Source organism: Tiliqua scincoides, chromosome 7 (assembly GCF_035046505.1).
Source record: "Tiliqua scincoides isolate rTilSci1 chromosome 7, rTilSci1.hap2, whole genome shotgun sequence".
In the NCBI taxonomy this organism is placed as follows: domain Eukaryota; kingdom Metazoa; phylum Chordata; class Lepidosauria; order Squamata; family Scincidae; genus Tiliqua; species Tiliqua scincoides.
Genome location: NC_089827.1, coordinates 50,323,356 through 50,339,569, shown reverse-complemented (window position 1 = coordinate 50,339,569; position 16,214 = coordinate 50,323,356). Strand labels below are relative to the sequence as shown.

Below are 16,214 nucleotides of genomic sequence, written 5' to 3'. Positions count from 1 at the left end.
TAAGAAGAACCTCCTTCATCCAACAGAAATGGACTAGAAAAGTGATTTACATCTTCCTGAAAAATGAAATCCATTAAATTGACATTGCCAAGAGAGAAAACCACACAGGCACAGTAATTAGACAATCAAGAGATTTAGGCTTACTTCTCATTGATCTTCACTCCAACCTTGTCCAAGCCAATTTTTCTTGTGCATGCATCCCTTCCTATGGCTAGCAACACCTGCAGAAGATCAATGCTCACATTAGCTATATCCTGCAAGCTTTGGAGGAAGTTCATAAGGCCATTTCTTATTAAGGCAATGTCTGCATTAGGGTAACATCACGAAGCAGAACACTTAGGGAGCTCATTCATGGTAGAAAGCATTCATGAAGAGCAGGGTCACACAGTCCCCTGTACATAAGCAACTACAGGGCTGGGAGCCCATCAGGGACAAGTAATATGATCCAGGCTGTACACAGAGACAGCCATTTTCACAGCTGCACTTTCAGTATCAGCCTCAATCACATGAACAGCAGCTGAAGCAGTCTCCAGATATCAGCCAGCTTATGCCCACCACCACCTCACATATTCACAGAGATGCACATGGTCATGGTTGCTCACATGTAGATCAACTAACTGTGGTATCAAGCCCCATTTCACATACCTAAAGGTGAAATCACATGCACATTCTCTCTTCCAGCCATTCAGTGCGTGGTTTAATTAAAACAAAAAGGCAAGTGGATGCAAAATGACTTACTGTGTTGTATTCCCCTCTAATTTCTTCAGAGCTCTCTGTAGAATGAGCAGTTACTCTTAGTAATCCAGGAGTCCCTTTCTTGATCTGTTCAACCTACAGAATTAAATATATTACTTGTGTATGGCAGAAGCAGATAAGTAGATAAGAAGCAGATAATCATAAGATGCTGCTACACTGTATAAGTCTTTCTTCTCTTTAACCCAGCAATGGATACAAATTGATGGAAACTTCAAACTTAAAATTCTGATTTTCATTCTGCTCTCTCCCTATAAATCTCCTGCTTTATTAAAGAAGGGCACTTTTGCTCAGCATGATGTACTTTTCACCGTCTGGTCTGCTAAGAGCAAAAAGGAGGGAAACACATTTTATTTAATGTCCTTGTCCCTGAGTATTTGAAAAAAAAAATATATAAAGTGTTGGCTTAATGTCTCACTGAAATTGAAAAACAATTTCCCTCCCCAGTGGAAAATAATTAAGTACTAATCTCCAGAGGTAAATATGTTCTCTTTTGCATGCTCTCTGTCTCTCTCACACACAATTATGATTATTTCCCCCCCCCTTCAGTAGAACAATGTCAAATGTTTTCAGATTAGAATCCTATTCCCTGGACCTTAGACAGAGGTTTGGGAGTAGATGAGATTAGAAGGGGGGGGGGGTTTCCATGGAACCTGTTATCATATTCAAAAGAATTCATTCAGGTGATTTGTGGCAGGCATCCTGTATCTAAATCCTAAGAACGTCAAAAAGTTTAACAGGTACCACTAGTTGTAAATTTAAAAAGAAATAGTGTAATGCATCATATTCTAATGCATTGAGCATAAATTCCCCATTCAGTAGGAGCTCAGGACTACACCCATAATTTTGTACCAAATCTTCACACCAGTTTTTATGGTTTTTATGGCATCTAGTTGTGGGGCCAGTGGTTAGTTTCTTAATGTACTCTGTCCTGAGCACACACTTGTAGCTGACCACATTCCACCATCTAAGCTCCCTTACCATGACCTGACCACCAAGATCTGCTCACATGTCCAAAAGTTGGCCCCCACCAGATTCAACATCGCTGTCATTCAAGCCTCTACAGCAATCAATGGTAGCTGAACCCCTTCTGTCCTGCTAAAGGCACCATTTCCAACTCCTTAAGATGCTTCACTAATTAGTGTGGAATATAGTAGGAGTATCGAACTGCAGTTCAGACACCACCAACGCCTATGACTTGTGCCAGACAGACCTGGTTTATAATTTGACCTATCCAATCCACCTATTTATTGTATTAACATTAGTTATATTCCACCCTACATATCATAAATGGTTAATCTACAAGAGATTAAGATATGGAAAAACAGCCAAGGTTCTAAAATCAATTTGGAATCCTTTTATGGTCTTTTTTTTTGGCATTTCCAGTTTTCAATATATTATGAGAGGTTAGTCCCAATAGAACACCACACAGCAATGAAGCAAGCACTCCGCTCACTGGCGCAAATCACATGGCTCAAGGCATGTATAGTTAGCAGGGAAAGGGTGAAATGAGTAGAAATCCTAAAACAGACCATTTACATTGATTCACACACATTTGCATTAAAGCTATGTGCATATGTGTGTAAAAACCTCTTACCTTGGTAGGCACAAACTTTCTAATGAACTTGATGCCATGTTCTTCCATGTATTCCCCAACTTTGTTTGCCATATCCTGATCAAAGCCTCTTAGGAGAATTGAGCGCACCATCACAGTCACATCTAAGCCAAGACCTGCCAGGAATCCTGCACACTCAAGAGCAACATAGGAAGCGCCAACCACCAATGTCTTTCCTGGGCAGTAAGCCAGGGAGAAGAGATCATCACTAGAAAAGGACAATGTAAAAATTACTAACAGTGACAAAATACAAAGAGAAATTCATGTTATCTGGGAATATACACAACAGGAATTAAAATAAGAGTACAGAAGGAAAATTAATGAACTCTCAAGGAGGTTTTAGAATTCCACCAGTACATAAGACTTATGAGCGAGTGGCTGAAGTAGGTGTATGCACATCCGTGGGACTCCTACGCTGTAGGCTGGTCATGGATGTACAAGCCAATCAGTACCAAAGAAACTAGGCACAGCACTACAGAAGAGGACAGAATGGTTCCCCAATACACACTGTGCTTCTGATCCACAAATGGCAGCTTTCCAATGGAACCAGAAGTATAAGACTTGTGTGTCACTCTAGACTTTGTCTCCGCGCACGTCTTTTAGGAGCATTTTTTACATACAAAGAATCACCTCTCTTCCTGCCTTTTCTGTTAATGTCCAATGATCACCATTAACACAAAGGAGAAAGTGGAGGAGAAAACAGCAGTGCAAATGAGCATTCAATGTATTCAACACCAGTGGCTTGAAGTGCCAAGTGTGAAAAGGGTAAACCTAATTAGGAAAAAAACTACTAAGCAATATATGCTTAGTGCACCACTGGGGCTTGATTTTTCCCCAATCTTGTTCAAGACTGTAGTGGTGTTGCGTAGCGGCTTCAACCTTTTGTCCCCACTGCAATGCCACTGTGGAGTCCCAATGCTTTGTTATCTGTCCTGCTGGTGCCAATGGAAGCTTTTTGTGTGTGGCAAATAGAAGCCATGGTGAGAGGTGGCCTGGATTGCCACTACAACAGGACAGAGTGCTAAAGCCCTTCAGTCCAGCCACAGTCCCAATTCAGACTATGCATATACTACTTATGCTAGAGAAACCAAGCACACAGCACACAATCACATAACAGGTGCATCATTTAGTTTGGTCCCAAGGACTAATTTAAACCTCCTGATGTCTGAGGTGGGACGGCCATTTCACTGTGTTCCCCTTAGTGATCATGTCTGAAAGTGCCCCCAAATGCAAATTCACACAATAAAAGCTTACAACTTTACAAAGGCTGAAAATTGCTGTTTTCAAAGTGGTCATCATTGCCCTAGCTGCCAGGAGCCCCAGAAACAGGTTTTGCTTCCTTCAGATGAGAAAAAACTGGCAACCTGGAAACTTTTGTTAATACAGGTGTGAATCGCTTAACAACGGACCGCTTAATGATGAATCGCATATATGACAATGGTCAAAGAACAAAAAGAGACTCTTAATGAAGCAATCAGGTCTCCCATAGCCTGCACAAGATTGTTTACACAAAAAGAAGAGGCTTTTAAGGCTTTTAATGCACAGAAGAGGCAAACATTCTCCAGGAGCCTTTGCATCAGACAGGGAGTGTCTGTTTACACAACAAAGGCACAAGATTGGGCTGAATGTTCACTTAACCTAATCGCAGAACAATGAGAATAGGAGAACATATTTAAGTGATGCACACCTGTATTTATTTGCAACACTGGTTTGCTACATTCACACATTATATTTGCAGCTGCATACTTCTAATAGTGTGGCAGTATAAAAATACTGATGTAATGATGAAGTGGAGCCCTTTCTCACATTGCATCCATTTTGCAAAAAAGATACCCAAAGACCCCATCCCCGATGTGGGATTCCAATGTAGGTCTTAAGTTGACCACAGCTGATCATTCTTCCTTGCAAACCAAGGAACCCTTCACAGCTCAGAGCTCTCATTCTTCTATCGCCACCACAGCATTTTATTTTACCTGGTGATGCAATATTCTTTGTCTCCTGGGATGCCCAGATAACGGGGTCTTTCGCCTGTGGCGATCAGAAATCTCTCTGCTGTATAAAATTTCTCTATCCCTTTGTTATTTGTTGTCTGTGAATAAAGCAACAGGACACAATAGGTGTTTATTCCAAGCCTAGGACAAGAAATATTAATCCCCTGCAATATTAACTTCTCAACTTATTTGGCTATGTAGGGACTACGCAGTGCAGCATTAGTAAATCCAGTTCTCACAACGAAGAGCTAATCTGTGCCATGAGACCATATCTATAATGAACCTTAGCTATGATATTTTCTTATTAGCACAAATGTGTTTGTCTTAGGTTTTTCCTTCCATAGTTAATATCAGGAGGGACTGAACTGCAGCACAACGGAAGCGTCACTCCCCATTTTTTACAATGTGGCTGTGATCCAAATCACTTCTCCTCCTGGGGTTAAATTTTGAAGAAAATGAGACCAGGAGCTCCCACATCACATTTGGTTTGGCCCAAAGATCATGGCAGAAATGTTTATGAGTCAGAGACGCTTTAAGTATTATCCTCAGCTGACAGATCTGTACATATGCACTGCAATATACAGTGGAGAAAATGCAATCAGTGGGGCTAAAAGGTCATGAAGCTCAAGGGGGAGCTGCCAGCCTCTCTGAGAAGCCAAATGCAGACAAGAAATGAATGAAGATCTCTTCAGAACCATAGTCACTAAGATAATAAGAACATAAGAACAGCCCCACCGGATCAGGCCATAGGCCCATCTAGCATAATACTGACTTTTAGCAATGCTTTGCTAATTTTAAACCCCATAGAGGGAAAGAAACCCAGAGTCCCAATTAAGCCCAAAAAGAACAGAATCAAATTTGCTGACACGTTTTAGTGCAGTGATTGTTATCTGAGGTTCCCTTGAAGTCTTTTTGTTAAAGTAGGACTTTGAGCTCAGCAACAAAGCATTCAGAGAAACTTAAATGTTCTCCCACAGAGTTCTGAACATTGTCAATTTGGGGATCACTTTGGGTCCATTAATACTGTTGCGTAGAGATGTGTTCTGTTGCGTAGAGATGTGTCACATACACAGTGTGAAAGCATCAAATCAGCTGCAGCAGCCCATCAGGCTACATGAAAAACTGAAACAACATTTTCAGGACCAAACTACTTGCAACATCACATCTGTCTCTATAAAGGTAAGCAGAGAGGAGACCTGCTAAAAGGAGCAAAGAAGAGTGTTCCAGGGGCAAGATGCCACAAATGAAAAGGTCTTGTGCCTTGTTGCCACCCAGAGCAGGGCATCTGAAGATCTCAGTAGTTAGGCAGGTTCATGTGGGAGTTTGCGGTCTTCAAGGATAAACACAAACAGGCGAGTTGCTAGGACAGACAATTTCAGGTCATATGGGTGTTTCCAGGTCTACACAGTAGGAATCCTTTGTCAAGGGAACATTCATTTCCTTTATAAACCCCCAAACAGAGCTCATTACAACGTAGTTTTCTTGGCCTGGTTCATAAAGGAATTCAATGGTCCCTTGATAAGGATTCCTATCAAAACATGTTGGAAAACACCAAGCATAACAGCTGCTCTGCCCTGTGTGCCAAGTTGGCATGCCTGGGAAAAGAAAGTCCCTTGCATTCTCTGCTTAAGCAAGAGTGCTTACTCCTACACAGCAGTGCCCGACATAATGGGCATCAAGAAATGAAACAAGCCTGCTTTGGGCCCACTGTCAAGTCTAGCTGGATTTTCTTAATGACCACAGATGCCCTGCTCAACCCAGCAAGCAGGCATCTTTCCAGCAAGGCATGGATGGTCAGGGTTGCAACACATTGGAAAGTTCTCAGTGAGCAACTTGCTCCAGCAAGGGCCAAGGAAGGAAGGGGGAGAAGAGTCTTAAAAGCCTTCCTGGCCTGGATTAGCCCTCCTAGGATCTACACAGACAACAAGAAGGGAGTTGTCTCCCCTCCTCAGGGTCTGATGCAGAGCTTGGGGCAGGGCCCACTGACAGCAGACCCGCCATCTCTTCCCTATTAGGAGAAGGATGAGCAGGAGACCTGCCAAACTCCTTAGAGGTTCTTCAATACCTTAATTTTGTGTGGCTCAACAAATTCTCCATAAGCATTCTCGTACGTGACGCCATTCTCTCTGAGAGACACCCTGTAGCCCCAGTTCAGTGAGCCAATGTAATTCTGAACAGCTTCGACCATGGTTTCCCACTTGTGATTTACTGCAGAAGATTGAAAAAGAGAGAAAATACAGATTTTCAATGATGCGTCTCATTTCCCACAGCCTTAATTTTCCATTACTATGTGACAACAGATTTGACTTGCAAGTTCTCACAGCTATGCCCCTCCTATTTTAAATTACATTTCATTCTTCCAAGGTTTATGGCATTTTGCTGACTTTGTCCAAGTACCGTAATGTGACTGAACGGGGGCCAGAGTATTTTGTAAGTGGTGCAAGCACAAATCTCCTGAAGCTTTCAAAGTCCTAATTTTACATTTCTCTCAAAAGGCTTAGAAGCGGGTCGAGTTCAAATCCGCTCTGATAACATCAGTCCTGCTGTGAACCTCTCTGCTATGAACCAATATTTTATAATTGCCTCCATGTAATCCAAATTAACTTGTGACGATGGAGGATTTAAGTAGCCACAAGAAATGCTCTTAGAATAATTGACTTTTTTGCTATTTAGCCTTGAATATATCTAAAAACAGATTTTTCAGACCTTTAAATCTTGCCCCCCTTCTCTATGCCAATGTAAAAAAAACCCAAAGAGCAGCAGAACATACACAGACACTTTTAAGACCTCACCTTTTTCACCCATCTGCCACCCAAATTTGGGTGCATCTTTTATGGCCTGTCCCAGCAAAGCTGTCTGGTGCATTAGCTTCTTCGGTATGCAGCCCACATTTACACAGGTGCCTCCAAGACCTGCGAGATGAAGTCAGTCCATAAGTTTCATATATCATTTGTTTAACATCTTGGTTTGAACTTTTCTGTCTTAAGTGACTGAAGTCACTACAGGCAGTTGACAACACAAAACATACAAATAAATGTATTTCATCAAAGCCCACAAAATGACAAAAAATCCAGAGTGTGCACTGCAAACACTGCCAATAGGAAAGACAGAAAACAGTAATAACTTAATAAATTAACAAAAAGACAAAACAAAAGAAAATCCATCTCCATTGACTTTTTAAAGGTGAACAGTGATGGGGCTAACTGGGTCTCCTGAGGGATGGCATTCCACAGCCTGGGTGCTACTGTTGAGAGCCCTGCCCCATGTCCCTGTCAACTGCACAAGAAGCAGGGCCTCTGATGATGAGTGCAGCATGCAAGTAGGTTCACAAGAGGCAGTTGGGAAGATATTGAAATCCCAAGTTATGTAGGATTATATAGGCAATAACCAGGACCTTGAATTGCGCCTGCAAGCAAACTGGAAGCCAATGCAGATTGAAAAGCAGTGGTATAACATAGCAAATTACACTCTCTTCACTCCCACTAATAGAATCACCCACTCACTCAACAGAGAAACCAGTGAATGGGTCAGAAACACTGACCCATTGATCACAGCCAGTTGCCATGTTGTTTCAAGGCAGAACAAGGGGGCTGATTCTGCCTCCTTATAGTGGATGGAAAATGTGACCACTCTCCCCCCGCCACCTTTAAGCCTGCCAGAAGACCTTGCCTTCCCCTCCTGCAACATGTTATGCCTGGTATTGCTCTGGGAACAAGTTCTGTGGCATGCACGTGGAAAGGAACAGGCCAGGAAACCTTACAAAGCCAGAAAGTTATTGGTCTGTGTGAATGCTGTGAAAAGTTATAATCGTGACACAAGAAAAAGAAGCACACCCACAAAATGCAAGAAAGTATGAGAGTGACATTATGCAAGTACCCATCAGTATGATGGCACACACCTGGGTCCCTCAGACGATTAGAGCTGGGCCTGACTCTCATCATTCCTCAACCTGCAGCAGCAGGCAGCAAGCCTGCAGAGGTGGCATTCACAGAGACACAACATTTCCTTACTCCAACTCTAGCAGAAAGACAAGACTGAACTCGACTTGAAAGGAGGCGCCTTCCCCCCAGCCTGGAGAGTGGCTTGCCTGGTCCCTTCACAGATGGCTTGCCACCAAGAAGTCAAATCAGGCAGGAAGGGAAATGGAGCTCAAGGGTCTATACTTGTTGTCAACAGATCCAAAATGTCTTCCCCACGCACATCTTGGTTATAGGGAAACTGCTTCCCTCTGTACTCATTTTTATTTTACACAAGAAAAGACCACCCTGGACCAAGTAAAAGGTCTGCTTATTTCATTTCCATAAGAACATAAGAAGAGCCCTGCTGGATCAGGCCAAAGGCCCAACTAGTCCAGCTCCCTGTATTTCAGTGGCCCACCAGATGCCTCAGGGAGCACACAAAACGAGAGACCTGCATCCTAGCGATCTCCCTTGCACCTGACATTCTGAGGTGCCCACAGTAACCAACCATATGTCTCTGGGTAGCAACTGTCCTCCCCCATTTTTGTGTCCTTCTCCCCTCCCCAGCATTCGGATATACATTCAAAACAGAAGTTCAGTTATGTTATATCAGAGGTTCCCACATTGGGGATCAGATTTTATAATACCTAGGTTTCATTTATCTTTGCAAAATTTAAATATATGCCATTTTTATGGAATATTTTAATAGGTTTTTTAGTTTTCCATTGTTTTGGTGTATGCACCTGGGTTCCCACCTCCTTGCTGAGAAGCCATAATACAAGGTGACAGCAACAGTGGTCTTGTTTTACGTTTACAGGAGCTTGGAGGCATGGGGACGTTTGCAGAGGGGTTTGCAGCCTCCCCAGACCCTCTGGAGAGCCATATGACCCCCCAGAAGAGTTTTTTTTAAAAAAAACCTTTTTTCCCTGGTGTTGCAATCGCAGCAATCATGTCAGCATCCACTCCCGCCCCTGTGAGCACTTACAGTGCCCCAAACTCTCCCCGAGTTTGAGAATTGCTGTGTTATACCCATAAAAAGACCAGTTCTCCATGAATGTGTCTAATTCGCACATCAAGCTTCTGAAGCCAGCGGCCATCACCACATCTTCTAGCAGTGAGCACACAAGTTAATTATGTGGTGTCTTCTCTGACTCTAAGGTCAGACAAGTTCTGCTTATGTGGATGACTACTCCCCAGAGAAACCAAGGTTGAGAAGCACCGACTTACCCCACCTCGTTCCCAAGGGAGTAGGGACAACAAAATCCAGCACCAAGACTCTCTTGCCAAATTTGGCAGCTTCCTGGAAATCAAACAAACAAGACAAACAATTCAATATGAGAAGGTTGCTTCTGTGGTGGATTGCAAACATCCTACCATTGCAAATAATGATAATGCCCAAGAGGCAAAGAGGCTGTTGCCAAATCTCTAAAATACACATTTCTGTGTTGGAATAAGAAAAAATGTGTTGGGTTGAGAGACAGACTATAGACATCTGGTTTATGGAACAAGCACTTTCTGTTAGTTTAGGGAAGTGGCATTGCATCTAAGCAAATGGCCAATGTTAGGTACCTTAGAGATCATGTAGTCAAACCACTGGCTCCTTTTCGTAGAGACTGAAATCCTCTCTATTCTTGCTCAGGAGTAATCCTATTAAGAGCTCCTGAGCAGAGGCAAAAAGTATCACACAGAGGCACAGGAATGGAGCTCCTCTGCTTCCTTCAAATGCTTCTGTGTAGATGAGTGCAAAGGCAAGACTGGTGGATGCTGCCACTGAAGCCAGGCTGGGCAAGAACATCCAGCGACAGCCACAAAGGCAGGCTTCACTGCTATTTTCAAGGAAGTCCTAAAGGTTGTGGAGGTGGCAGCATCCAAAGTCTGAACATTTCCAGAGCACTGGAAGCATTCTGGTTTGGGAAATTTACCACATTGCTATTTCGTAGCCACATTGTTTTAAAATTATGCGCTGGCCTGGTTCACCTAAACAACCATTCCTAAGAGTGGGTCCTGGGATTGGGACCACAACAGTGAACTCTGGTCCTGCTTAATAATTGCCTTGATGGAAAGGACTCAGGGACTAATTAGTACTTCAGATCACTTAGCCACCAGTAGAGACAGTAACGGAGCACTGATTGACCCCGGAACTGACTTGGCCTGGATCTGCAGCTGTCCTGATGTTGATAGGTTAGGGGGGGGGAAATGGAAACTTAGTTCTGGTACAACACTACAAGAGTTTTGGTAAATGATATAACTCATTAATACCTGATGTTTTCCTGAATACCCACAGGGCCATACAATGATAGAAGTTCACGTAGAAGTTCGTTTGTGGTGAGTAATGACATCACAAGGGGCAATTTTTCTTCCCAAGCAGGTTACTAATCGGTGTGACAATCAAACTTATTAGAAGACACACATTGTCAAGATCTCTCATTTTAAATTTGCCTGAAGTCTTGAAGCACACATGTGGGAGGGACTTTCCAGGGTAATTTCATTCAATTCTCCCCCCTTTCATTTTCCTCTTTTGATGAAAAGACAAGATTGGATTGTCACAGCAATTACTTCAATCATGAGAAAAACACCACTTAGCTGAATGCCATAGTGGCAAAAGAAGGGGGAAAAGGTGTAAACAGCTTGAACTTCATTAAATGCTGAACAATAATTGAGATGCTTCAATGACCACAACTGGGTCAGAGGATGAGTTGCATTCCATTGCACAAATAGGTCTTGAGAGTCCTTGTTTCTAGATCACATGCCATTTAAAATGATGATACTTCAAAACTACTTTTTAAATTAAACTTTACCTCAGAGCCATTAAAACAATGAGCTTGGCAAGTGATGCTTGCATCTGAATGAGTAAGGAAATTTGGTCTGTGCCTCCAGTCAGGATTTACATCTCAAGCATCCCAAGATAAACTCAAGCACAAATGCACAAAATACAAGAATGATCCCATTAGGATCACGACTCCTGAAGAACACTGGTCTAGGATTTTTACACTTGGCATGCTCACTGTTAAGGGGATGGGGTTCACACAATACTGCCATCCATCCACTGTCCTCCAGCTGTTATTTTCTCAATGTTTAAGATGTCACACTGAAGAACACAGAAAATTCTACTTTGGAAATGCTGTACCAACACACAAATCCAAAGGTCAACAGGGACTTTCTCCAATCTGATTTGGATTTATCAACGTCTCTCAATATTTTTTCAGTGCTCAGTTACTAGAAGGGATGGGAGAGAGGTCCACCCTAGCTGGATAAAGTTGTTGATGGTCAGATGATATTGCTGGGCTCCGTTTGGGGCAGAAAGGTTTCTGAAAAGAGGATTTGAAATCCATCCCAGAAATAGCTCATGAGGGAGACCATGCCAGATTTTCCCTTCCATGTCCAGATTCTTCTCATAGAATGAGGGGAGAGTGTTGTCGTCAACTCTTTCACCACATTGATTTTAGAGTACACGGCCTCCTGCATTATCCATGGAAGTTCCAGGAACCCCCATGGAAAAGGAAACCTGCAGGTTATGAGGGCTTTGTAATCCTCCAAAGGCACAGGATGTTGTGCTCCTGTCACTGCTGAAAGATGTTCTGAGGGCCAGGAAGATCACGTGCAGCCTCCCCAGCCCGCAGGAGGCCTTAGAAAGTCACTTTCAGTTTTACAGAAAAACCAGAAGTGATGTTTTAAGGCCTTTGGAGGGCCAGGGAGTGACCTTCTAAGGCCTCCCAGAGGCCTTATGAGCTTCTGAGGGCTGGGGAAGCAGTGCGTGGCCTTTCTGGTTTTCAGAACATCCTGCAGAGCTCAGTGCAACTCTGATCACCTCTGGAGGGTCCATGTGGGTCTGACCCCTGAGTTTGGGGACCCTTGGATAGTGAAATCTGTGGGTCCCAAATCTGCTGATACAGTGCGCCCACTGTACTCACAGAGAAGGATAGCTGTGCTAGTCCACTCTACATTTGCCCACCAAAATGGATTGTAGAACATACTGCAGACTCTACAAATCTCCACAGTTTGGACTGATATATGAACTCTGGCTCTGCCAAAGATATCAGAGTTATATTCCATTCCCTTTACCACATTTTTCATGAATATTTTTGCATTAATCATACCTTGGAAGCTGCAAGACCACCTGACCCTCCTCCAATGACAATCAGATCATAGTCATAAGAATGCCCCTTCGCGCCTCCTTTCACATCAAGCAGTTTACTAAGTCCTCCTTCTTTGTGCGCCTAAATAGAGAAACCCAATTAGAAATGTAATCAACAGCACAGCTACTGCTACTATGAGCATGCACAGAAGTGAGCACAACAAAGCCTCTTCAAATAGACTGTTTCTTTGCAATTGAATCTTGAAGGTATCCAGGAATGGACCCCTGAAGAGTTGCTGAAAATCTTACCCCTACACCACCCCACATTGCTTCTGAAATGATCCTCTTGCCACAAGGCAGCTCTCTCAGCTGGCAATGGGGCATTAGACAGGGCTGGACCAGGGCTTCTCCTTGGTGTCGAAGGAGGTGTACTAAACACTGCCCCCCTTTCCACTGGCACCAGGAGCAGCTTCTACTGCAGCTCCTCTTTCAGCTCCCTGAATTCAAAAAGGGAACAGAACAAAAAAGGAAATGTGGAAGAGTGGACTACAGCAGCACTTCCCAAAGAATGAGCCATGTGCCCATGCGAGGTGGGTCACAGGCTGGGCCCTTCCCCCACCCTTGTGTCCGTATGACTCCAAATAGAAGTCATTCCAAAAGCAAGAATGATTCACCTAGACCCTCCAGAGGCCTTCCCTGGGTTGCGCCAGGTTGGCAACCCACTCTACAAGCCACCACAGGCCTCAGAATGGCTTGCAGAAGCCTCTGAAAGCCACTCCCCATTTTTGGGAACTTACTTCCTGTTTGCTTCTGAAAACTGGAAGTAGCTTTCAGAGGCTTCCACAGGCCATCCTGAGGCCTGCAGAGGTCTGTAGAGAGGGTCGCCAGCCTAGTAAGACCCAGAGGACCTTCCCCTTGTACCATGAGCATGGAAAACTTTTCCCCTGCAGCATGGGAAACTTTGGGAACCCCTGGACTAGAGCATTTCTGGAGCAGAAGAGAATGGCAGGCCACAGACTCAGAGAAGCTGTATCCCACCACATTCCTCTCCTCCACAAATCTTCAGCTCTGTCCCTAGTCTAGGGAGCAGGAATAGGAGCAGAGTGGATGGACAGAGGTGGGTGCCCCCTTGCCAACCTGCTGCCTGAGATGACCACCTCAGATGGCCTCATGGATGGGCCAGCTTATCCCTCCTAGACTTGTGGGAGCCAAGGCCCTTAGAGTCTCTCTGTCAGACCTCCCCCTTGAATTATGCTCAGCTGAGTATAGGAAGCCTATGAAAATGCTGCTAGCTCTCAGCATCCCAAACCCATCAGAAGACAGTCCAGACAGCAGATTCTGAAAGATTCCCTGCCTGGGACCCTGGAGAACCACTTCCAGTCAAGGCAGAAGATACTGCACTAAATGAATCAACAGGTTGATTCTATATGTTCATAGAAAATGGAAGGCACATGAAGCGCAACCTACTGCTGCCCCTATGTAAGTTTGGTTGAGCATATTGCCTGGGTGGAGCTCCACCAAGGGACCACAGTCAGCAGCTCTGAGCTCTTTGAGGAAGTACGAGGTGCAAGTGTGATAATAACAAATCCACATGCATAGAAGTCCTCATTTGTCCAGTTCAAATTCACAGTTTGGTTTCCCGATGCTGCTTTCCTGCAGGTACATGCAATTGATTCGGATACTTGCACGCTACATCTTACTTGGGCCTTAAACTCAGTCTAGAACATCTTCTTGCTTTAATGTTGACATGGAGCATACATAAAACATATAGAGTCATTCTTTTTAATAGCGTCTCACTACCCCACTGTCTCCAAAACCAACACTGCACCTCTCACAAATTATACACATGCCTACTGATCATTAAGAAACCTGAATTGCCAGTCTACCAACATAGGAATCATATTTGCACACAACTATCTGCAGGCTGATCTCTGCAGTTATATGTTATCTGTAGGCATGAGGTACAGGACCATAGAACTGCTACCCCCAGAGAGAGCACAGCTCTCTGATAAGCTTGTCAACAAACTATTCTTCTGAGAAGGTGGGAGGAATATAGGGTTCCAAGGTGCTTGTTGCAGACAGGCACTAATAAAAAGCTTGGAATCAAGTTCTCTTAAGGACTTCCTTTACCCATGTGAACTTGCCAGGGCCCTAAATGGACTTGCTCTTTGCCCTGATGTTAACATTCAGTTACAAGGGGTTTTCTAAGTAACCACAACTGTAGAATTCCCTGTCCAGGGAGATCAGGCTGTTCCCCTCATGTACTGTCTTGAAATGAATAAGGAATCTTATTTTATGCCTCATTGTTTTATATGCTGCTGTGACTGTTTTATTGTGTTGCTGTGCCTGCCTCTTGTTATTCAAGTATTTTAATTGCTTGGCTTACTATTATTTTATTATTTGAACTGTTATTGTTGTTTTATTATTTGAATTGTTACTGTTTTATTATTGAATAATTGTGTAAACTGCCATTCATGAAGGAAAAATGGAATCAATTAAATTTTTTAAAATGGCAAAGCAAAAAGGGAATGGTCCAAGTGGCTTTAAGGAAAAGTTTGCATATGCACACCTTTTGAAACTGATCAAGTGATCACCCTTTTTGGATACATAAAGTGCCTTTCCTGAGTTGTGGCTTGTGCTCCAGAAATACAGCTGAAATCAAACCTGCCACACAACACTGCAAGAGAATTGGCTTGTCATCTGCATCTCTAGATTAGCCGCAATTATTCTTTCATGATTGCTTGAATTTTATAAATGCATGTTGACAGCTGGCATCTACAAAGCACAGTCCATTAATCTTCATATCCTTCTGGCTGAAATCAGCCATGGTACTGTAGTCACATGGCCCATCCTTCGCTAGGAGCAGAAATCAGCCTCATTCTTTCACCTCTAGATTCTGAGTTCAATTGCCACAGACCTCACTGATACAAGGTGAGAGCCCAAGTACAGCCCACTGTCAAATTAGGCTAGAAGGCCTGAAACTGTGAGAATGTATCACCACTTTCAATACACATTCTCCAGATATGCCAGTGATCTAGTTCAAGCTGTGCTTACACTTTCCATACATTAGGGAGAGATATATGTGGGAGGGCCTAAACTGTTGTGGCCTCTGTCCAACCTCCTTTGGGGCTTTCTATGTCAAATTCTTTGGCACAATCTTAGACCCAGGACCCTATTGTACCCAAGCCTAAGTTGCAGAACAATTGCATGTTGTTATTATTATTAACTTTATTTCTACCCTGCCTTTCTCCCTGGAGGGGCTCAAGAAGGTTGTTCTGCTCTCTCTGCTATTCTGTTCTGTTCCCATTCCCCTTTCCTGCAACAGACCCAGCTGTTGGATTTGCAGAAGGGCAAGAAATATGAGCACAGCACCTACTATATTTGCATATGCAATTCACCTCTACCTGGGGTTATGCATAGGGAAGCATGCTTTCTCTCTCTCTCTCTCTTTCTCACTCACACTCTCTCTGGTTATGGTGAATTGCTTTATTTGAATGATATATGAAAGCTTTCCCTCCAATTGTATACAGTAGTTTAAATGCAATAACTATCCTGCATTTCCCAAAGCCATCCAATTAGTTTCTAAATAGAAATATTCTCAGTCTTGCTTTGCAAAAAGTTTGAGATGCTCTACAGATGAAATTCTGGACATTTGTCAGTTCCCACCCCAACTTTCTCCACTGCAAGCCTCCTCCCAGTTTAGTAAAACAGGATTTAAGAGATTGGCTTGCAATTTTTGTTAGTATTAGAGCACATTTTTATACCCCCCCCCCTTCCTCCAAGGAGCTCAAGGTGGCATACATGGTTCCTCCGCTCCTCTT

At 43.4% G+C, this 16,214-nt stretch overlaps 1 protein-coding gene across 2 annotated transcripts in view; it reads right to left on the bottom strand.

Annotated features, from left to right (window-relative positions):
* The window catches only part of TXNRD1 (thioredoxin reductase 1), a 28,205-nt gene that overhangs the window by 11,557 nt on the left and 434 nt on the right, over positions 1-16,214 (bottom strand). Inside the window, exons 2-9 of one of the 2 annotated variants that reach the window (XM_066634381.1) lie at positions 12,416-12,535; positions 9,546-9,618; positions 7,152-7,271; positions 6,425-6,567; positions 4,342-4,457; positions 2,351-2,576; positions 739-831; positions 145-221 (exon numbers count right to left, since the gene is read on the bottom strand). In XM_066634381.1, coding sequence (XP_066490478.1) covers positions 145-221; positions 739-831; positions 2,351-2,576; positions 4,342-4,457; positions 6,425-6,567; positions 7,152-7,271; positions 9,546-9,618; positions 12,416-12,535 — 968 coding nt within the window. Of the gene's footprint in view, positions 1-144; positions 222-738; positions 832-2,350; positions 2,577-4,341; positions 4,458-6,424; positions 6,568-7,151; positions 7,272-8,257; positions 8,285-9,545; positions 9,619-12,415; positions 12,536-16,214 lie in introns of those variants that run through there. The other variant, XM_066634382.1, reaches the window with a different exon arrangement.